This window comes from Homalodisca vitripennis, chromosome X (genome assembly GCF_021130785.1).
Source record: "Homalodisca vitripennis isolate AUS2020 chromosome X, UT_GWSS_2.1, whole genome shotgun sequence".
In the NCBI taxonomy this organism is placed as follows: domain Eukaryota; kingdom Metazoa; phylum Arthropoda; class Insecta; order Hemiptera; family Cicadellidae; genus Homalodisca; species Homalodisca vitripennis.
The window spans coordinates 72,714,230-72,738,499 of record NC_060215.1 but is presented as its reverse complement, the minus strand read 5'-3'; the positions used below and the strand labels follow the sequence as shown (position 1 = coordinate 72,738,499).

Below are 24,270 nucleotides of genomic sequence, written 5' to 3'. Positions count from 1 at the left end.
CAATAGTGAAATTACAAACCTGGGTACAGGGGTATTATCTTCTAGGACCTCCGTGCTAAGTAAATCATGTTCAGTATTAGATTCACAACATTAAAAGGTCCAGTTACAGTTAAATTACCATTATCGGAAAACATGTGTACATTAGAAGCATTTCCATCAGCTAAATGAAGTATTGTACTTAATTTTTCAAAAGTTGTTATGTTTTGTTTTTATGTCACTTCAATAAGACTTTTCGAAGTACAGTATTCATTGTGTTTAATGTATTAGTTGATATAAAAACATAAAAAAATAATATAAGTTTAATCCATATTACATAGTACAATTATATATTTACGAGATTTAAAACCCAAACATCTGACAGGTGTTTCAAATATTAAATAAAATTCACATAACATTCTGAAAAGTTAGCAGTAAAAATATGTGTTCATACTAACACTAAAAGACAAGATTGTGAGTTTGCTTATTTTTTCCTTACTTACAATATAATTCACAACTCTGGTAAACATAGCAGTAATATGTTTACTTTAGATGTAATTTGAAGATAATTACAATGTTTGTGATTTTATATATATGAACATAAAAAAGGATATAATATATTTACAGTATAAACAAAGAATTATGTTTGTATATACTGTACATATATTATATCCTTTTTTTAAATTACAATTTAAAGCTGAAATATTAAAGGATTGAAGAAATCTATTCCTTTCTTTATTATAAGAAGCCTATGTGCATTTATTTTTCCATATTTTATATATATGTATAAATAAATAAATGTGTGTATATATATAAAGGGTCATCCAAAAGTGAGTGACCACGTCTGTCATTTCTAGATGGTTTGACCAATTGAAATAAAAAATTTGGGAATCTTTGTAGGTTAAAGAGGCCTAATTTTTGCATTTCAAAAACGGTATCTGGGGTTTTTCAGGTCAAGAAGTATGAATTTCAAAACAGTTTTCAAGAATACCTACACATTTTCAAGGAGGCAGCGTCAATTTTTTTTACAAGAACGTATTTTCTTAGTTCCTTAAAGTGAATTCCGTTTATTTTTTTAATGTCCATGCTACATTCAGGAATTTTTTATTATTTATGTTTTTCCTTAAAATGCAAAAAAATCTCTGCAAGGGCATCAATGGACTTTATTGATTTGTGCATTTATAGTATCACCTTTGTTGGAACTGACTTTTCGGATAGTGATATAAATTACCTTATTCAAACTCAATTTCCCACACATTTATCTCGTGAAATATTTGAATGATTTTACTTTCACAAAATACTATGTACGTAATGTCGAAGTATTGTTCGTTTGCACCATAATGACTATAACATCATTATAAAATTGTGATCAGATTTCACAACTTCTCCACATAGTGCAGCCATGGCTATCTCAAAATGATTCATGTCATTGTATGGAAAATTGATAATAGTCAGAAGATAATACAAATACAAATTGTAAATAGCTGAAAACACGATTTTGTTCTAATTAATGGCCGCCATCTTGGAACAGTGATAGATAACAACTTTTTGCAACAAAATGTTTATTTTTTATTCCCTTTCTAACGATGAGATACATTTGAGGGGTTGCCATTTGAAACTTTTGAGTTAGGATGCACCCCACCACCAACATTTTTTGATATGCAAAGAAGTAGATCTCTTAAACCTACAAAGATCCCCAAATTTTTATATCAATTGGTCAAACCTCTTATATATATGTGTGTGTATATATATATATATATATATATATAATATATATATATATATATATATATATATATATATATATATATATATATATATATATATATATATATATACACACATATGCAGATAGGTTATCTGTTAAAATTATATATATATGTGTGTATGTGTGTGTGTTTTTTTATATAGAGGTTATCAGTAAAAAGTACAAAGTTTTAGTTACATAAGTATTTTAAAGTTAACAGTTTCTGTTTCTTTATTTTTATTTTAACATTACTTATCTAAACATTCAAAGTATTATGAAGAAGAATTTTCTGAATTATAAAACACTTATATGGCATTCTTAAACTTTACCTTTATAGTATAGAATACAGAAAATAAGGTATATAAAATGTATGTTTTGTTTAATTTCAACTTCTTATAACTTTTTTCATTTTAGTTAAAATAATGTCTGAACACCTAAAAGTGAATTAATTCTGTCCTGGTGTCTAAACAAAATATTTCAATACTGTAGTACATCATTTACAGAAGTGACTTTAATAATGCCTTCTGTCTTAACAAGGGGAATACATGTAATATTAAAATATAATTAACCAATACTACATAATGGTAGAAATGTATTTTGAGCCAAGGTGTAGAAAAATAACTTTGTTATGAGTGATATTTGTCGGAAAAGTGGTTAAACTTATGTTAGCTCTTAACTGTACCATTTTCAGCGACTGAGACACATGAATGGCCCTAGATATAATTGTGCGAACATGCAGGTCCACAGAAACACTGTGTGCAAACCAAGCTAATACCATACCACATATTTGTTCTTGTTAATGAACAAGAGTGCAAAGGAATACACACATTGGACATGAACATTAATAGCTCCTCCCAAAAGAAGATTATATACTGGAAAAGAGTTAAAAGCTGTAAAAAATTATGTAAGTACAGTCAACTCTTGATAATCTAGAATAACAAGTGGCTGGCCTAAAAGGGTAAATAAGACCATACACTCTACATGCAGCCAATAGTTAGGCTGTTTATAAAAATGGGAAACAACTTATCAAAACTAACTAATATAGTTATAAGTGTATAGAAATGTAAATCTGCATCAGTCAGTAATAAAGGCACATAAAGACTAAAACACGGATTTATTAACTATAAGTATAGATTTTATGAGTTAGTATTCTGAACATTATGATTATAGTAGCTTCAGAACAAATGTTTTAATTACATCAAAACTCCTAATTTTGAAAAAATGAATATTGTTTGTTCTTGTTATCTTACGTCTGATAAAAAAGCAATTCTATTGAACTGGAAAGTTGCAGAATAATTCCATTTTGCTCACTATAAAGTATTAAAAATAAAAATTGACAAATTATAAAGAAGGTCAAGTATATTTTTATTTTGTCAAGGATTTACTTTAGATTTTTAAATAATTAAATTGATTTGAAAGCGAATTGAACATTTTCCAAATTTGTGATGGTAAATAATGTAACTCTGGTAAACAAATGTAACCGGATTGATAACTTTGTTAAAGTTACAACTTGAAGTTGAAATATTTTCCTTACTTTATCCCACCTATCACAGCAGTTGAACAGAACTAGAACAGAACAGAACCTAATCAATCAACACACAAACCATTTGAACCAAGCTAGCAGTTTTATTTCTAACTGTGTGCTATATAAACTTGTCAGTGCTCTTTGCTATACAAAGTATGATAGCACTGTATGCTCAATAATTATCTCAGATAGATGTCTCATCTATAGTCCAAAAGTGATACATCTATACCTATGTAATAAAACAATAAGTATTACAGTTAAAACACATTCCTGAGAGATATTAATTTGAATCATAAACTATTTATACTTTTTATATTGTTGTGATTATTCAAAAATAAATACAATTCCATATTTTTCTAATTCCAATTTGTTTGTATAACATTTTTATTTAAAATAATTAGAGTTTTATACATTTATTTTTTTACCACATATCTGATATGCTCATATGCAAGGTTAGATATTACGCAACCCAATTTTTATTTACTCACATGTGAATATGGCACACACTCGCTATGTTTTTACTTACAAGATACACCATCATTGGAAAATTAAATTCATCTTTCAATGACAGACCATTATGCCTTGGATGTATCAGTGGGAATGTAAATAAAATAATAAGTAAATATAACGTACATTTCTATAAAGTTGGTTATCAAATGTTGCGCACACAGTTATTAAATGCTAATTGGACCCCTTTGTATCAATGTAAGGAGGTGAATAAATGTGTCTCGAATTTTTCTAAATTATACAATAATTGTTATGAAAATGCATATCATTTGAAGCAAATAACTAGTAAAAATAGAAAAGGAAGTCCTAGCATTACTGATGATCTAGTCAAGTTAGTAAATAGGAAAAAATTATTGCATGAAGAGTATTTTAAAAATAAAACAAATATTATATTAAGAGATCTATTCATTGAAACTTCAAGGTTGGTTTGTAGCAGTATAAGTAGGAAAACAATCGGGTATTATTAATTTGTAATTGAGAGAGACGCAGGAAATACGAGAAAGTACTGGAAAGTTGTAAAACCTATATTGAATAAAAAAACGGGTAAAACTGTTATACAAAAAATAAAATCTCGTGATATATTAATTGAGATAAATGGAAGTGATAAACTAGTTGCAGATTATTTTAATGACCATTAAAGTATCTGCTTGGTTAAGGGAACAATCCTTTGGATTAGATTTATTCCCTAAGTGACAAATAAAACAATTTAGTTAAATTTTTTGGTATTTCCATGTGACCCATATAGATATCATTAGGGTAATTATTAAAATGAAAAATAAGAACAGCAGTGGTATAGATGGAATAAATATAGTCACAATGAAGAATAATTTAGATATCTTTGTACCAATTTTGTTTTATCTATTTAATTTGTCTTTGTCAACAGGAATATTGCCAGATTATTTTAAAACTGCTTGTGTTGCCCTATTTTTAGGAATGAAGAAATTTCCTCACATAGATAGATATCTTTGATTAATTGCACAGCTAAGATACTTGAAACACTTCTAAAAGAACAATTATTGGATTATTTTCTTTCCAGATCAATAATAAATTATCATCAGTTTGGAATTGTCCCAAATAAGAGAGCAGACTATAGATAAACACATAGAAAACATAGTAGAAACCATAGATAAGAATAAATATACATTAGCAATTATTCTGGACTTTAAAAATGTTTTGATATGGTAGATATTGATTTTTTTAGAAAAAAAGTAAGAAATATGGTGTAGGAGATAGGGCGCCACAGTTATTAAGCTCTTTTTGTACAGATAGAGGACAGGTAGTCAAGATAAACAGAGCTGTCAGTGATGTTTTACACCTAAGTTACGGAGTTGCTCAATGAGGAGTTCTTGGGCCTCTCATGTTCATTATCTACATGAATGATTTGTTAAATGTGCCATTACATTCCCAAATCTATGCATATGCAGATGACACATCCATACTATGTTCTTCAGATAGCATGGATAAGCTTTTGGACAATTACAGAGTTACACAGAATTTAGACAATTTCAGAATGGTTAATACATAATAAACTTCTCATAAATACAGCTAAATCAAAATGTGTTTTATTTTTTTATTGGAATAGAGAATATAAAGACCTCCAAAATCAGTTGCAAAATTTGTTGCCATGCACATCAATGTCTATATAAATGTTCTTGCAATGAAATAGAAATTGTAGATTAGGTAAAGTATTTGGGATTAATTATTGACAGGAACATAAAATGGGATCACTATATAAATTATTTAGCAGTAAAATTATGAAAAATAAATTAAATTTTGTATTTTTTTAAGAGCTTATATAAAAAATGAACATTTGAAGCAGTTATATACTTTCTGAGTTGAAGGCACAATACGGTTTCGAATTTTACACTATGGAGGCATATAAGAGTATCCTAGAACCAATTATAACTAATCAGATATTCACAGTTAGAAACATTAACAATCTAAAGAAATTTGAACTGGTCACACTTTTTTTATAGAACAATGTACACTGAACATTAAACAATTGTATGTGTCACGTATTTTAATTTATATTCAAGGACATATCTTTAATTACAATGTTAAGCGAAATATACTAAATTTTAGATCATTAAGTCAAATATCACTAATGCTTCCTAATTTTAGGAAAGAAATCTCCAGGCACCAATTTTGTTATAATGATATTAAAATTTAAAATAAATTTTTGAAGTAATGCGGTAATGATCGTTTTGTCCAGGTAAGCCAAAATTCAAAATAAAAGTTAAAGAATATGTTCATAACAATATTACTTAATTGAATCTGACCAAGTGTTTAAACACTTCTTTCAATGAATAATTTTTGAATTTTTTTATATTTCACTATATTGGTGTATTTTCTGTTAACTTATAATCACTCAAATTTATTATAACTTTTTATTATAGTTTGTTATTTATTATATATTTAACTGTTATTATAATCAGAGATTTTAATCATATTATCTGATTATTCATTCTTATTCATATGAACTGTTATTTTGTTTGACTTGTTTATTTATTGTTGCTATAATTTCTTGTTATTATAATGTATAGATGTATATTGTTATTTGTATTAATACTGTTACATGTACTTATTTATTAGCTTGTGAATATATGGGTAAATATGTAGGCTTATTATTATGGTTGTAATAGATGAAACTTGCATCTGGTATGAGCTGGGAGTCTGTTGTTGGCATTTGTTTAGTTTTATATTGTATAAATTATATAACACCTTATGATAATAGTAGTAACAAGATTTAATTTAATTAGAGTGTTATTTTGATTGTTGATTGTGGTAACAAGTGGTGTAAGCTTTGGTTCAGGCAAATAATAATAGTTTAATCAAATGTTTGTGTAAATAAAGTATGGTTGTTAATGTAATGTGCAGCCGACCAAAGTATACTACAATTTTTATGTTATATGAGTAAAAATTTGTTACACATGCTTACTGCACTTGACATTATAAATTTCTTGTAATATATTGTACAAATAAAGATTTTTGAAGTGTGAAATAAATTGCTGCAAAAAATATTTCTTTAGATATTTCCTTGTATTGTTTAACAAATATGTATTTATAAAATGGAGAACTCACACATATATATGTGCTACAGCATATTTATTTTAATTTCTTTAAAAATTAATAAAACCTTAAAAAATTTATCATTGTTAAAAAAAATACAGGCCAGCTTATAGCACATATATTTTAGTTCTGAGTTTGATATTGCAGTACATTAAAAAAAATCTGGCCAAAGACAACATTAACTTACAACCCTGGTCTGGTATTGTAAAGATGTAATTCCACTCATGAATAAATTTTGTGCAACCAACAAATTTACTATATATATTGTCTTCATAATCTATCTTACTGATTACTTGTGATGTACTGAAAACTGGATAACACTTTTGAACTTTTAATATTGGACAAGATGTAGATTTACAACTTTTGCAATTGAAAACCAAGGACTAAATTGTTTTATTTTTTTACTTATTATTTTTCATTTAAGCTACAGTTATTGAGAAGCTACTACTGTGGTACTGGTGTGGTGGGGCAAACTGATCACTGGTATTGGGTTTGTGTTTCTGAAATCTCAGAATACAACTTGGAATGAATCGTGACTTTTACTTCAGAGCAGCCAAAACCAGATTACCTGAGTTGACTGTATTACTTTCACAACAACAAGATAAATATATATATATATAGTAAGAGAGTTTTTTGTAAAATAAATTAATTACTTAGCTCTTTAACTATAAACTGACTTCAAAAAATTGAAATAATTATGTTTTCTTACCATTGTAACTTAATTACATTTAATTTAGATACCTTTAACATGACTACAATTTATGCTTATTGGTAAGTTTTTAATGGTCAATGCAGATCATTGTCCAAATAAGCTTTTGTGGTTGTGGATATAAAGGAATTGATGTAGTGAAGATGGAGTACAGAATATAAATAAATTTAAAATGCCAATTACTGGAAAGAGTGACAGATTGTTAACATTGAGCTAGCTATCCGGCAATTATAAAAAAACAAAAGATTCGTAAGTTTGATAAGCTAATAATATAATATTTGTTTTATTAAACATAATGAATTTAGACACCCTTAATAGCCTAGGTTTTTTGAGTATTAATGATGGCTAGCAGATTATGTAATATTTGTAAATATCCTATAGTTATCTTTGCCTTTTTTTATAACTGTATTATTTATATGAATTATCCTGTTAAAATATGATTTAATTTATTGGTTATTTATTTTTAAATGTGTGAAATTACACTTACTGTTTTAGGAAACCATACACAAAATTTCAGTCACATCATATTTAAATATTGAAAACTGAGAACTATAACTATATTAATTGTTGATGATCCTAGATCTTAATTGTGGGAAATATTTTTACATTAAATGATTTAAAACACATTTAATAATATTACTAAATCACATTAAATATCATAATTTAATTTAAATGACAAAGCTACAACTAAAATTGTAGAATTTGTTATGAGTGGCTTCAATGTGTTTTAATATTGGTATTTTAAATTTCAATTTGCTAAAATGCTTGTAGAACTCTCTTTCCAGAATGTAAGCACTTTAATATGGATTTTACAATTTTTTATTTGTAAGTTCCAAACAAAAAAGGACCCTATTTAATGGTTTTTGGGCATGCTGGGTTAGTGAGGCCAGTCGAAACACACACACATATCTACACACATAATCAGTCATACAGGAAAATATTGGTCATCATAAAATCATAAGAAATATATTCTATCGTTAAAAAATCTAAAATATTTAAACTGTAATGAATTATGTCACAACGAAAAAAATTTGTTGTGTAGCTGTGGCAGGAAGAAAACTTGCTTTCAGCATTAAAATGTTGTACTGTATATAGTAAAAACTATTCTCAATTTATGAAAATTCCTGGTCTGAAATTGGGCAAAAAATGTATACCAGAAAACACATCGCTCCTCAGCACAAACTTAAATCTGGAATTGATCTAAGTGACAATAGTCCATACCTGTTGCCATGAACATGGCTGGCACAAAAGGCAAAACTGTAGTGTATCAAAGTGGGATCTATCATGATGTTCTTCTCTGCGCGATCAAGCAGGTCGTTCAGGTAGCACAGATGGCGGTAACAACCACGTACTCCGTATCTTGCACAGTATTCATCCAGGACAAACACTTGACCTGGACTGAACCAACCCTGGAAAACAAAATTAAAATTAATCCCATTCTCAGTCTTATTAAATACCAACGAAAATAAAAAGAAACATTATATTATCTGCAAAATCTGAAGAAACATTTAAAGATTTAGAAATCTTGTACAAATTTATGCTATTTTAAACTAATAATAATTCTATGGTTATTACAAATAACCTCACCAAAGAGCAGTATGGGTCATTAAGCCTGTAGTCTAATGTGAGAGTTTGAAGCATTTTGAATAACGAAGCATGTTCAAATTTACATGGATCTGCAGATATGAACTCTTCCATACCATGTTTACGTGCTCGATCAGCATCTGTAAATTTTGGATTCATATCACAATCACTTTACAACAAAAACGTGCAAGATAAACTAAAAAAAATGTTATTGTAAATTTATATATTTTATCGCTGATGTCAATATTAGGTGTATGAGAGATCAATGATCACTGCTTTACAAATAAATCTGAACTCATGTTCCACAATATTGATGTATCCCCCAAAGAAATAGTGTTCTTGATTCAAACAATTTAAAAATATTGAAAAATATAAGTTGAACAGTAAGTCAACAATCAATAAAATAGCTTTTTAAAGATTTGTTTTAAAACAACTTTTTGTTACAACAGCTAATTTTTAATAGCCAAAGACTATTTCACATTCCAGATAGAACCTGTACCTTTTTAAGTAGATGTAACACAAAGGCATTAAGATATCTTAATTTGTGTAGAACCTGTTGAATTATTTACATACTAACACCAATCACTCGCAAAATTAAAATCTGTAAATTAAATTATATAATTTAAGTAAAGTATTAAATTATCTTCTTCATACCTGACGATTCTGTATTATTAGATATAAAAGTTAACATGGCAAAAACAGCTTTAAACATCAACTAACCTCCTTGTATCTTTGATATCGTGGAGTTCTTTCCAGCTGTGCTGACGAGAGGTGTGGGCTTGTGTGACTGTCCTGTTGCACGATACATTGCCATTACCCACAGATGACACTCATTTTCATCATCACATGCCAACAGAATGCTGTCTCCCTCCTTCACAGCATTAAAAAAGTACCGGCCACCTTCCAGATCTGGAAAATAATGCTGTTAAGTTACTGTTAAATACAACTTTATGAAATTGATTTTTTTAATAAATATATTAGACTAGTAAATCAATGCAATCAGTATTTGGTTCAACACGAAAATATTCTAAGCTTTTTTAAGCATACATACTTAACAGTTAATAGCAATGTTAATTCATTAACTATGAATAAAAACATTACTGTTTTTATAATCTTTACTATAATATTCCAATTATAATTTCAATATTCTCATTCAAGGCTTTATACTGGATAGTGACCAAATAAAAATACACATAAGATGTTATAGGTAAAAAAATATACTCTCATCGCTTTATGGGTAAAAATTTTGATCATTGATCGAATTTGGTGTTTGAGTGTAATACATATATTTATTTTTCATTTAATGTAAGTAATAGTCCAAGACAGGTATTCATAGTACAGTAGATGCAGGATCCTTCAGGTTACTCCTTCTACATAATATAGAATTATTATGGGTAATAGCTCATTAGTAAACTCATGGGTCATTTTTCAATGACAGGTTGTGTTATATGAGTATAGGCTTGTTAATCTTTAAGTATTCTTCCACACCAAATAACAGAGTTTGAACCCATAAAACTAATTTATAAATTTTCACGTAACATTTACAAACAACAGTGTCTCATATTTTAAGGGCTTTTTCCAAGTTAACAACAATCAAACAATGGTTTTCGTCCATTGCCATATAAACATATTTGTGTTTCTCAGGTTTTCTATCTGTTGTAGGTCTGCTAAAAGTTGTGATTGACTCAATAATAAGACAGTAGAGAAGACTCAGTTGGCCCCTACCTCCAACCTTACCCACCTTGTCCCAGAAGCAAGCATAAAGCTTCTTTTAAAACTACGTGTAATGAGAAGTTCTCAGCTTCTTATCCTATGAGAATAGAATAAACATATACACAGGTGACAATCACTCTAATTGGGCTGTAGCTTCCAAAAAGATGTATGTACACAGTGCACATGTACCAAATGCTGACCACAGAGTTATAGTTTGGAGTTTCAAAACAGTGCCTACTTAAAAATATGCCCAATCCTACATTTTTATACTTTGTCATATGCGAAAGAAACAATAATAGTCATTCCAAATAATACTGGCCAGATATATTGCTGATATTATTGTACCTAGAAACTAAACATTCTCATCAACATTAATAGTCATTCCAAATAATACTGGCCAGATATATTGCTGATATTATTTTACCTCGAAACTAAACATTCTCATCAACATTATAGAAACAATAATAGTCTTTCCAAATAATACTAGCCAGATATATTGCTGATATTTTTGTACCAAGAAACTAAACATTCTCATCAACATTATACAATCTGTTGTTGTAGTTTCACCATGGTACTGTTACTGCAGTTAAACCTAAAATGACATCCGTGGGGACTTCTTGAGTGAAAAGTGGAGGGATGGGTAATTGGAGGGTAACACAGGCACTCAGGCAATTGTTGATGCAGTATAGAAATGTGTATTGACGGTCAGATTTATAACTAGGTAAGAGTTGCTTACAGATAAGATGGTTACTACTAATGTTATTGGATTGGATATCAGTGTGTAAGAAATATCGGAGCGGTGTCTTTTCTCCCCTCCTGTTGAAACTGTCATGAACGACCTGCTTACACCATTGAACAGTAGTGGTGTCTTCACACAGGGTTTGCATATGATATTGCAATTCTTGTATCTGGTAAGTTTAATACTACAGTCACAGAATTGTACAATGCTCTGAATCCAGTAAGACACTGGTGTGATGGAGTTGGTTTTAGTGTTAACCCAGCCAAGGCTGTTTCTGTCGTCTTTACAAGAAAGTGTCACTTATTTTTGCTGAAAGAGGATGCTATGGCCAGGAGGAGTGCTTACTGTCTCCAGCAGATAGGCTTTGGACTGTCTCGTGGTACAACAGACGGCATTGTAAAATTAGCATGCTGATCCAGAAAGATGATGTCTTACACATGTCTCTGATCAAATGCGTTAAATAGTTTCTTTCAACAAATCCTTCAGGGTTATGATACCTTCTAAGGAGACTTGGTCTAAGGGAAAGAAACCTCTTCCACCATGCGGAGGTGAAATGGTTTACGGATAGCTCTAAAAAAGAAAGTGGGATAGATGCTGGAATTGCAGAGGTGAGACTATGCAGGGAACTGATGGTCCCTGTAGGTCCTTGTCCTACATTTTCTCAGGCAGACGTCACAGTTATAATGGAGTGTGCTTGTGAAAATATTCGTCTGCAGTAAAGGAGTAAGACTATCATTACTTTCACAGATATCCAGGCAGTATTTAAGACATTGGACTGTTGTGTCCTTAAATCCTAACGTGTCTGTGATTGTTATAAAGCTGTTTCTTCCCTCAAGAGAATCATCAATGTTACAATATCTTGGGTTCCTCGTCATGAGTTCTTTGAGAACGCTTTAGGTAACCTGGGCTCAGTGTTTAATGTGACAGAGCCTCAATTATTCTGTGGAATTCCTGAGTGTGAATTTTCTAGGGCTGTCTTGAGGGGTCATATTTAATATATCAGGGTGGCCACTCAAAGCCTCTTTTAAAATTCCCGGTTTTCCTGGTCGGAAAGTTCTGTTTGTCTTGTCTATTTTCAAGCCAAATAAACAACTGTAATACTCTTTTAAACGTTCAATAGGCCCTTGAGACTTACGTGCATGTCAATAGTAATTGACAATTCTCGCTAGCTAGTTAGTATACTTGGCTAAATATATTGTCTTTCAATATAATACAAGCGAATGTATTTTGTTGCCAGCCTCTTAAAACATTTTAGTTTTGGCCCTCGAACTAAAAAGTTTGTAGACCCTGTGTACACTATACAGGACATAACAAATAGACAGATATAGCAATCAAATTAAAACAGAGTACAAAGCTAATAAGCATATTTATATAGATATTCATGTTAATAAATAATACTCACCCATGCCCACCATCAGGTTTGCTGCATAAAAACAAAATATAAATAATAATGCATAAGAGAGTGCTCAAATTTGTATCTGTATTCATGATATAACATCAAAACACTAATGATTGTCTTATTCACTCATTTGTTATTAAATTTAACTCCACAAAAATTGGAGACATGAAATTTGAAAAATAAAATATATCGTTTGCAAGGCTTAGAATAAATAACAATAGTGTAAGAGTCTTAATTGAATCCTGTAGTCTATAACAGATGGTTAGTATAACAAATAATGTCTAAATATAGTTGCTCATTAAAAACACATAAGTTGTATGAATATTGGTAATATCTGCCAATGGATGCTCAACTGAATGATATAAACTGCATGAATTTATCTTGCAGAGTGAGAAATGGTGACTCCTAGATTCAAAGTAAATATGATCATGACACTACCGAAATGTGATTTATTCCATTCTTATTTTATACTTTATTATGTTTGTGTGTGTGTGTTCCCGTGCACGTGTGTGTGTGTGTGTGTGTGTGTGTGTGTGTGTGTGTGTGTGTTTGTGTTTGTGTGTGTGTTAACATGCTCAAAAGTTTTGTAATCCATAATTGAAAGTAATGAATAACACTATCAAATGTTTGCTTTACAACAAGACATGTATATTAATAATATAAACCAATATATACAATGTGAATTAAATAAAAACATGTAGATTGTACTGTGTTGCTTTTTAAACAGTTTTAGAGATTACAGTTTGGCTACACTTTAAAAAACAGTAACAAACAATTTAGAAAATTAGAAATAATAACAGCTTAATTCGACAATAATGTAATAGAAAAGTGATAATTTGAATTACCAAGTAGGACAGTTCAATTTTTTTCAGAATAATATTTTTATTGTAAAGAAATTATTGGAATAGCACCAAGCAGAGTACAAAATATGATAGAGGTACAATGTAATTAGATAGAGAAGAATTTAAAACATTATGGACAATCAAATTGGTGATTTAAATGATCCAAATATTAAGAGTAGTTTAGATTTAAAAGGAACAATATTGTGTATAAGTAAAGCGATTCTTCTATTTGATTTGGTTGTAAAAGATCAATATGATTATTCTACTAGAATTTGATATTAGGTAAAAACTTATTTAAGTTCTCATAAGTAGTCCTCAAGTGCATTAAAAAATTAAAATTATTATTAAATTAAAATTAAAAAAATTATATAAAAGATCTATACACTAATTATGTCAAAATAGTTTAAAAGAAAATTTAGTTTCATATAAAGATGATTTTAAAATAATATTGCAACCTTTTAAAGTTAACCCTTAAGAAACCAGTTTTCTTCAATGTTCTTTTTTTAAATATTTACCAAAATTACCACTTACTAATAGAATAGCTGTAAAGATATTGTTGTGTATAAATAAATAGTAAATTTAGCTCACAACCACAAGTTAAAAGAAAAGATTTGACTCATCTGCAAGAAGTGCAAAAGAAAAGTACATAAAGACTGCATCATAGGCATACTGGTTATAGGCCCTAACAAAGAGTATACTGTATATTTAAAAGTTTTGCAGTTATAAAAATGTTAACAACATTAAAAGTGAGTTTTACCTTTATCTTCTTAAAAATAATAGTTTGCTTAAGTTATGTGATGTTGTAAGAAAGGTTTTTTATATGGGTCACTGAAACAAGAAGTTATTAAAAACAATTGTATGACAATTAAATAAGATTAATAGTTCTTTTTTTTAATTTATCTTTTCTGTTTATTTAGTAAGTAATGTAATAAAAAAGTACTAATTATTGATGAAAATTCATTTACTAGCATTTTGTATAGCAACTTTAATTTGTGATTTCTACTTTGAATCAAAATGTCCGACTTAGCTGACATGAACCAATCCTATATTGTTATAAGTATGATTTTTTTCTTGAGTTATTTCATCATTGGATATCTCCATTCACACCTAATGAAGTTGTCCAATTCATGTATAATACATATATATCCCGGTGAAGCAAGTACTTTTTATGATTCAATATTTATTTAAATTAAATCAGACTATTACTATCAGGAATTTAATGAATAAATCTAATGAATAATATATGAATTATAAACAGCAATAGTCTGATATATATATATATATATATATATATATATATATATATATAAATACACACACATATTTATGTGTATGCATGTGCCTGTTTTGAGATAAGTTTTGAAACACGTCATAATAACATATAAAGTAGAATTGAAGTCTCAAACATTGATGTACTTCCTATAATTTTCAATTGAAACAATCATCTCCACATATTTGACTTGACACGTTGAATGTTAAATACGCTAAAAAAGCAAAAAATAAATATATACAATCTCTTATGGCTAAAAATATTTTATGTCAATGTAGTTTAAATCGTCTGAAGCTGATATTTGTAGCTGAGTCCTGCTTGACAGAGCTAAAAGTGGTACAAGCATTCAACTTGTAAAAGAGGGCTGTCTCTTATGACAGGCAGAGCATGAAAACAAGCTACTTTAATTCTTTACTTTATTTGTTTTTGGTTTGAACAGTCAGTGACATGACTATCATCAAAGCTTTCCACAGCATCATTTTTTATTGTTCTTAAGCAAGGGGGAAATATCTCAAGATTTGTATTGTGCTCAACATTTTTCAACATGGTGTTAACTGGAAAACTTAGATGGTAGTCAGTAAATCCTTACATCCATTGATTCGCCAGTTTGGCATGATGTAATTTCATTCCTCACAACTTCCGACAATCATTTACAAAAAATATTTAAATAATACTTTGACACATACATTTTTAATGGATACAATTTCTAATTCAACACTCGTAAACAAGTTATAATGAAATAACAGAAAATGTCCAAAAACCGTTGAGGTCCAACAATACGTAATAAAACATGAGTACTGACCACTAGCAGGCTCGATATAGTCCACTGTGTATCCATCAAGCTGCATCATTTCTGATGGTTCTGATTTCTTTTCTTTATACGTGCACATTGCAAATGTGTACTGGGATACTTGCACCAAAACAAAGTATCTCTTTTTCCACTTCTTCCACACAGCTTTCCCCAGTGCATACAGATATCTGAAGAATTAAGAAAATATATTTATTTCAGGACAATTTAGTACTTTTGAAAGATTATGACTTTGATAAATGTCTTAAACTAAAAATAATGCAACCCAGTTAGAATATTTAAAATTATTGTTTAAGTAGAACAGTTTATTAAACATAAACAGAAGAAAATGATAATCAAGAGATTGTAAATTCATTTAAAAATAAATGTTCAACTGCCTACGACAATAATGAAACTGAAAAATCCCAAGAAAACCATTGTAGTTAATTTGTTAATTTTTAATTTACGATATTTTCCATAAACAGATAAAAACTGAAAACGTTATTCTGATCTATAAAACTAGAAGTTTGTATGAATATAACAAACTATCTACCTATATACATGCTAAATATTACAGTAGTTGTCTTATCACTATTTAGAATCAAGTTATTGGCAGTAAGCCAGTTCTCCAAGATTAATGTTCATATTATAGTCTTCTAAGAGTTTGTTATAATCTTTATTTGTAGTTACTATAGTGGTATCATCAGCGTATAAAACAATATTTACAGGGACATTAACACTCAGATCATTCACTGCAATTAAAAACAGCAATGGCTCCAAAACAGAGCCCTGTGGGACTCCACAGGTAATATTTCTTGGTTACAAAGAGATATATCATTTTCTAATACTACATATTGAGACCAATGTTTTAAGTAAGAGTTAAATACATCTATAGCTACATCTTGAGACATTCGATCAAAAGCTTTGCTAAGGTAACAGAAAGTTATAGCAGCAAAATCTTTCTTTTCATATCAGTCCAGAACCATACCAACAAAACAAATAATAGCTTAAACTGTTGATAGCCATTTTCAGAATCAAAATTGTTTTCTACAAAGCAGATGTTCCATTTCGAAAAATTTTAATAACTATTTATATATGACTATTTCCATGACCTTAGACAAAACTGGCACAATAGCAACATGTCTGTAATTTCCTGTTTTATTTCAGTTTAGTTTCATTCCTGGTTATAGCACTGTAATGGCAGTTAAATATGTTGTTGACATAATCTTAATTTTTGAAAACAAGGCTGTACAGTCTGCTACTTTAATTGATTTTTCCAAGTCTTTTAATTGTATTTCACATAGTTTGATCTTGGATAAACTTACTCGTAATGATGTTTCGGGAATTTAACTCAATCTTGTATCATCATATCTTAGCTGTAGGAAACAGATGGTTGTTCAAAATAATGATAAGTCTAACTTTAATTAAATTAAAAATGGAGTGTCTCAAGGCTCAGTACTTGGCCCGTTTCTTTTTAGTATAGCAGTCAATGTCTTTTTCTGTAATGTAATATTAAGTGGTTTCAAACTAACTTTTTAGTAGTAAATTAAAATAAAACTGAAAAAATTTGTTTTACAATTGATAATATGTTTGAAAATTACTGTTCAACTTATTTATTTAGATAGTAAGTTAAATTGGGAATGCCATTAAAAAAAATTACCTAGAGTTGTATTTTTACTTTGTAAGCTTAAGTTCTGTGTTAGTAACGAAATGCTCATTATATCTTAATATGCTTTTTTTCACACACATTTAATATACGGTGTAAATTTATGGGGTAACAGTAGAGTATCCAATAAAGCTTTTATATGGTTGAAGAAAGCTCTTAGAATAATTAAAGGAATACCAGACAGAGAGACATGTTTGCCTATTTTTAGAGAATTTCACATTATAACATTGCCTTGTATATTTATAATTTATTGTCTAATGAAAGTTAAAGAAAATTTAAATGAATATAAAATCAGAAATATACACAATTATAATACATGAAACTTATATAAGCTTGACTTATCACAAATTAGACTATAAAAAACTAAGAAAAGTCAAATTTTTATGGAAATAACACTTTTTTAATAAACTGCCTGAAGGAGCTTGGTTAGTAAGTACTAATAGGTTTAAGTCTGTAATTAATAGCCAGTTAAAAGAAAAAACATTTTAGTGTGTCAGTTAACACCTTGCCTGTGATCCTAGTGATAAAAATTTTAGACATGTAATTCTTTTGTTGTTTTTATTTTCTTGTTATTATAATTTGTTGTTAATTATTTATTAGTTTATTATTCTTGTTAAATATTCTACTTTAATACTATTTTAAACTTTAGAGTGGTTTTTATGAAATATATTTAATTATTACTGATAAGTATTTTGCATACGTTTACTTTGTTTAAAGACGAATAAAGTTCTTGAATATTGATTCCTTTTACCTTTTTTAAAAATAGGATGGACCTTAGTGATTTTTAAAACACCGGGAAATATTCCTAGATTTAAACAGTTATTCATTATAACAGTCAATGGAGTTACAAAATAAGTTATTGTTTCTTTAAGGAAACAATTCATCAAACCAAAGTGATCCATGCTATTTTTAGGGGCTAATTGTTTTATTACATCTAAAATATCACTTTGTTACATCTCTAAAAATAAAACAGCTTGTCTCTAAAGGTACAATTTTGTGACTCAAATAATAATCAAAACAACAATTATTATGGTTCACTTTTACGCATTCTTTTGCAACATTTATAAAAAAATTATTAAATCATCAGACTTAAAATAATTGTTACCACTTTCCTTTGTAGTACACTTTTTATTTATATTAACAATACTCCATAATGCCCTTGTTTTATTTTTGACATTCATTATTAACCTGGAATTTGCATGCTTTTTTTGTGTCTCTAATTTTATACCTATACTTGTTTTTAATGGTATTATATTAATTTTTTTACCACACAATATTCGTTTCTTTTGAAAAATGGTAGATAATATCTAATCTATTTTTGATTTTAGAAGGTCACAATTCTACCAATGACACTTCCTCTGTACCTTTTCATTTTTGTTTTTTTTTTAAATTTTTTACAACGCTTACAATGCATATACCGAAATAATATTTTAGAATATATACAAATGAACTAAAACCAACATTAACATCATCTATCATAAACACTTCCTCCAACTTTCTTTCAATTAATAATATTTAAATTCTCTCATGCATGTTTCAGTTATTGTAGTTTTAGTTTTACAATTCTCATAACAAAAATTACTTTCAAGCTCAACCTCAAAAGAATATGTAAAAAAATTGTGCAAGGTGATCACTGACATGCTTATTAAGTACAATAGTTGTATAATTATTATCCGGAGAAGTAAAAAAGAGTATACAGGCATCTGAGACCTCTAGTAGGTCAAAAACTGTTCCTTTTAATCCATAAATACAACAAAGATTTATAAAGTTTACTGCATTTTTATCATCCATGCCCAGAAAGTTCATGTTAAAATCACCACATATAACACATTGCTTATTCAAACGGTTTATGTATTTTAATACCTTTTCCATGATGTTAAAGAAAATTTCAATATTACAATTACAACTATGATATACAGTTACCAACACTAGCTCAACATCCAAAATTTCAACACATGTAATTTCACAATCTAGCTCCACAGAGAGCCTATTAATACCATCCATTTAATACATGATGGATCATACCTAGAAAACATTACTGTACCTCCGTGTTTCTTAGAAGCTCAACAATAACTGGTAACATGTTTTAGGTCATTGATTGAGTATGTACATATCTCATTATATTCCATCCAGTGCTCGGTAAGACATACAAATCTAAATTTAATTTACTGGAAATATTTTCCAAAATACCAATTTTATTAGAGAGGCATTGGCAATTTTGACTGTAAATTGTAATACTTGACTTTTCAAAACCATTTTTCAACTTTACATCATCTTTCTTGTTCTTAATATAACTACTTTGACCATTGATCATATTTAAATTTTCTGATAAGTTACTAAAATTATCATTACTTATTACTAAAACTTGATTACTTAAAGTAGTTGTACTGGTGCTTATGAAATTGGTTGATGTTACACATTGACAGTTTTTTCCAGGAGGTTGTAGTTTTCCAACAGAAAAAATAAGTCCACCAGGTCTTACAAAACCCACTGCCCTATGTATTCCCCACACTGGATTCAAATTCTATGCTAAATCTCGACCTTGGCTATTGGCGCAGATGAGTGCATCTCTTTTATCAGTGGATTTAGCAACAGAATAGACTGTGTTAATTTTTTCTTCTACTTCGTCAGCCAAATCCTCATCAACACTGTCATCACTTCAAGTACTTCCTAGCGATTGCTGGTACCAACATCCTCATGCACTATTTGATGTATCAGAAGGCTATCTTTTTGAATTTTTCGTTTTTATCTTGTAAATTTGGTGTGAGTGGGAAAATTCTTGCTTAATTGTTTATCCTTCTTGCCTTTTATTAATGACCACACCTTTCTTAATTATTGAATTCAATTCAATAATTTTTTCTCTAACATTATTATAGTTTCCTCTTTTTTAAGACTAAAGTTTCAAGTTGTGTTTCATGCATTTTAAATTCTCTTATCTCCTTATTTACTTGATTGAGATCATTATTTAGAATTTTCATAATTTCACTCTTGACTTACCTCAGCATTTAATTCTTAATTTTCTTGATCAATTCCCAAGTAACATCATAAAACATGCAGGAATCACATGTCCATTTTACATTGCCTTTATACATATATTCCTTTTAGTTTATCATTTATCAATGAGGTACACTGTGAGTGATACCATTTACAGAATCTCCCTTTGCATAAAATTGCTATTTTCCAACATTTATAGTACACTTTCCACATGGATACTGCTTTTTACTCCTCATTGAGATCAGTACAATTAATATTTTTGATTAGTAGGAGCACACTATAGTGAAATTCCTTAAAGTGTTTGCAAAATAGAAAATGTTAGTAATACTAACTTTTGTATATACTGTATTTATTTTTATGGCCAGAAGAAAAAAGGAGTATTTCTGATAATGTTTTTGTCATAATTAAATTAAAATATATCTTATTTTTCAGAATAGAAACATTTATTTTTGTCTTTAATCATTATGGTATTAGTTATGTCTAAATACTTTCTTAATATTCAATAAAGTTTAATCAATATATCATTCAATAATATTGGGTGCAACAGTTGAAGATATAATTGGATTATACTAGCTAGCCTTGAGCTGTCTTCTATCTCTATTCGAGATTCTAGACAGCTAAGTCAACAATAAGGCAAACTGCAGCAGTAGAGTTACTACTGACAGACAGGATGAATATACTGGATACTGCTACTGTCAAGATATGTGTCTCTTTCCTATCAAACTATAATTCTCATTGAAAAAGAAAACAGTTAAACAATGTCCACTCTGTGTTTATTGTGCCAGATTATATGACTAAGCTCTCAAATTAATAATGTTGTTTTCAAAAGTTTATTTTTATTAGTGTTTCAATAAATATATAATTTTAACAAAAACATGTGCTTTTGCCAGTCTGGAAGTAAATACTTTTTACTATTTAAATTTAGTGCTAATTAATAGAGAGATTAATATCTCTTGTCTTAATGAATATTTAATACCTATCACAGAACTTTAAACTTCACCAATGTCAGCTCAGGCTAGTTAATTATATAACAAATTTAACCAATCAACACACAAAAATCACTGAACATGACCTGTAAGTATCACAATATTGAGTAGCACCTGTATAGCATTTGTTTCTAAGTCGACATATTACAATACTTCTCAAAAATGATTGACCAGCAACAAAATGTTTTTTTTAATGTGTTCAACTATATTGTTTTAACTATTCATACTTCTTTAGTATACAGTAGAGTCCCGTTAATCCGACCTAATTGGGACCGAGCCCTATTCGGATTATGTGATTGTTCGGATTAGCCAGAATTACAGAAAAATACGGTTTTAAACTTGAGAATGGGTCTATTTTGTTATAGAATTATGAACATTTTTTATTAAAATATGTTTTCTGACTGTTGCATTGTATTTCTTGACAAATAAACGTGTTTGCGAATACTAAGCACATTTACCGTATTTAGTGTGAGAGTTCTATTGTTAAGCAATGTGAGCGTACGAGAACCTGGGTGATAAGGAGAGTTGGTGCCACACGCAGACGGTGCAGCAGCGCTTAACCTTGTACTACGATACTTAGAGCAACAGGCTACTGCTACACCTGCCGATATCATGTTTATGACATGATGGTGAAACTACGCGTCATCCAATAGACTCTCTTCAATGCGACAGAAGACAATAACTGAATTTATGTCTTTTAACAATTAATATTGTACTCAATAATAATATCAGTACTGTCCGTCCAATTTTTGTTTGATTTCACTTCTTAATACAGTAATTTAACTCATACTTAACCTATAAGTTTCAATTTGGTACTGTATTTAACTTCATTATTTATGTACTGTACCGTACACAATTTGTCTTAATAAAATACTGTATGTCTATTTAATTAAAGTTTTTTTTGTTTATGTACGAAATGATGCACCCATTTTCATTTTTTAAGTAATTAGTTCCTATAACTGTTCATTATCGTTATAAATAATTCCTCCTGGACCTGTTCGGATTAACCGACGTTCGGATTACACGTGTTCGGATTAGCGGGACTCCACTGTATTTTGTTCAAACAGTTATTATTCTTAAAAGGGTCTTACGGTCATAAAACATAAGTACATATTGAACGCTGAAATACTGCAACTATTGAACTAAACAGCATTACTTTTTTATTTTGGTTATAATATTTTCATTGTTAAGCACCTTGAGTAATAAGAATAAGGATATAGTAAAATAGGTTAACACTTACAGTTCCAACATCTAGTTACTGTTCAATCTAGAAATGTTCTTACCATATGTCTACCACCACATAGTTGCGGTAGTGGGGGAACATGAGTTGGCGATGATCTTAACACAAAGAAAGTACAAAATACATATTTAATACAAATAATGGTCCCAGATAAGTGTAAATTCAACTGATATTTAGATAAACATTTCAGGTTATAAGCCTTGTATTGGAATTAGAGTTGCAGTTTAGATATATGTATATCAAGTTTAAATGAAGGAAGGAGGTATGCCAAATTGTGGCGAAGTATTTAACTAATAGATTCACTTACCCACAGTGTTTCATGTTCAATGGCTTATCCATTCTACATGCAATCTTTATTCTCAAGTCTTGATCTGCACAGTTTTTTGGAATTGTCATTTTATGCCACTCTGGACTCTAAAAAAACAGATATATATTTTATTGCAAATCATTTAATTTATTCTAATAATGACCATTGATTCCTATCAATATTTTTAGTTACAAGTAAATTACTATCGACAAAACTTATACATTAGCATCTTTACTTTAAGATAGTTTAACTATAGATAGATTTCGTGTTAAAAATATCTTGTTACCTTTATGTTACACAAACATAATATAAGTTGATTGATACAAAAACTTCTTGCCCTCCAGACACTCACATCCATCTTTGAATCATGGCCGGCACGATGCTATAAACTCATTATCAGAGATTTCAATGTTGATTGCCTTAACACTTCTAATGATTCAAATACACTAAATGAGCTACTGATTAGTTTTGATATTGAAAGGATTTTGCTCCCAGCTACAAGGATTACCTGTGACACAAGCTCTTCCATCGATATATTTTGCATATCCTCCGCCTACAGGGATGATATTAATGTTGAGATAATTCCTACAGCTATTTCAGATCACATGGATCAACTTTACAGTTTAGAGGTTGAAGCAACTATGACTATACCCACTTCATCCACACGTCGCACTACAATGATGAGAGCTTGAGGATTCTGAACATGCTTCTTGCTATTCAAGGCTGGACACAGGTTTTTGAGACAGTCCTGGCAGAAGAAGCTTATGATGACTTTCTTTATATATTGACAGCATCCACTTTAAGAAAATCTCATGAGAGACCCGTTTCTTCAGTAAAACACAAGTATGACACTGAAGCAAGAAATCTGAAAGAGCAATTCCTGCAAGCGCAGGACAGGTACCTGTCTCATTGCCTATAAGAAAATAAGACGAGGGCAAATCATCTTAACTTTCAATTTAAAGCTAAAGACTTTAAGACTACATGCAAGTACTGACTATCTTGACAGACCTGTCAATAAAAATAATACTATCTGGACCCTGGTAAAAAGTGAAGAGAAAAAGAAAGCCTCCAATACCTCAGATGTAGACCATATCATAATTTCCTATTAAAAAATTGAGGACACAACAGACATTGCTAATAAATTTAATACATTTTTTACTTCTATAGCAGATGAAACACTAAAAATGAATCTCCTGGAAAAACCTGCAGT

At 29.3% G+C, this 24,270-nt stretch overlaps 1 protein-coding gene across 14 annotated transcripts in view; it reads right to left on the bottom strand.

The window, feature by feature from the left end:
- Positions 1-24,270, bottom strand: part of LOC124369196 (calcium-dependent secretion activator) — a 368,545-nt gene that overhangs the window by 161,234 nt on the left and 183,041 nt on the right. For 9 of the 14 annotated variants that reach the window (XM_046827016.1, XM_046827015.1, XM_046827022.1 and 6 more), the window contains 7 exons: positions 23,061-23,167; positions 15,883-16,058; positions 12,972-12,992; positions 9,838-10,026; positions 9,121-9,257; positions 8,755-8,942; positions 20-55 (listed from right to left, as the gene is read on the bottom strand). In XM_046827016.1, coding sequence (XP_046682972.1) covers positions 20-55; positions 8,755-8,942; positions 9,121-9,257; positions 9,838-10,026; positions 12,972-12,992; positions 15,883-16,058; positions 23,061-23,167 — 854 coding nt within the window. The remainder of the gene's footprint in view (positions 1-19; positions 56-8,754; positions 8,943-9,120; positions 9,258-9,837; positions 10,027-12,971; positions 12,993-15,882; positions 16,059-23,060; positions 23,168-24,270) is intronic. The other 5 variants (XM_046827021.1, XM_046827024.1, XM_046827027.1 and 2 more) reach the window with 2 other exon arrangements.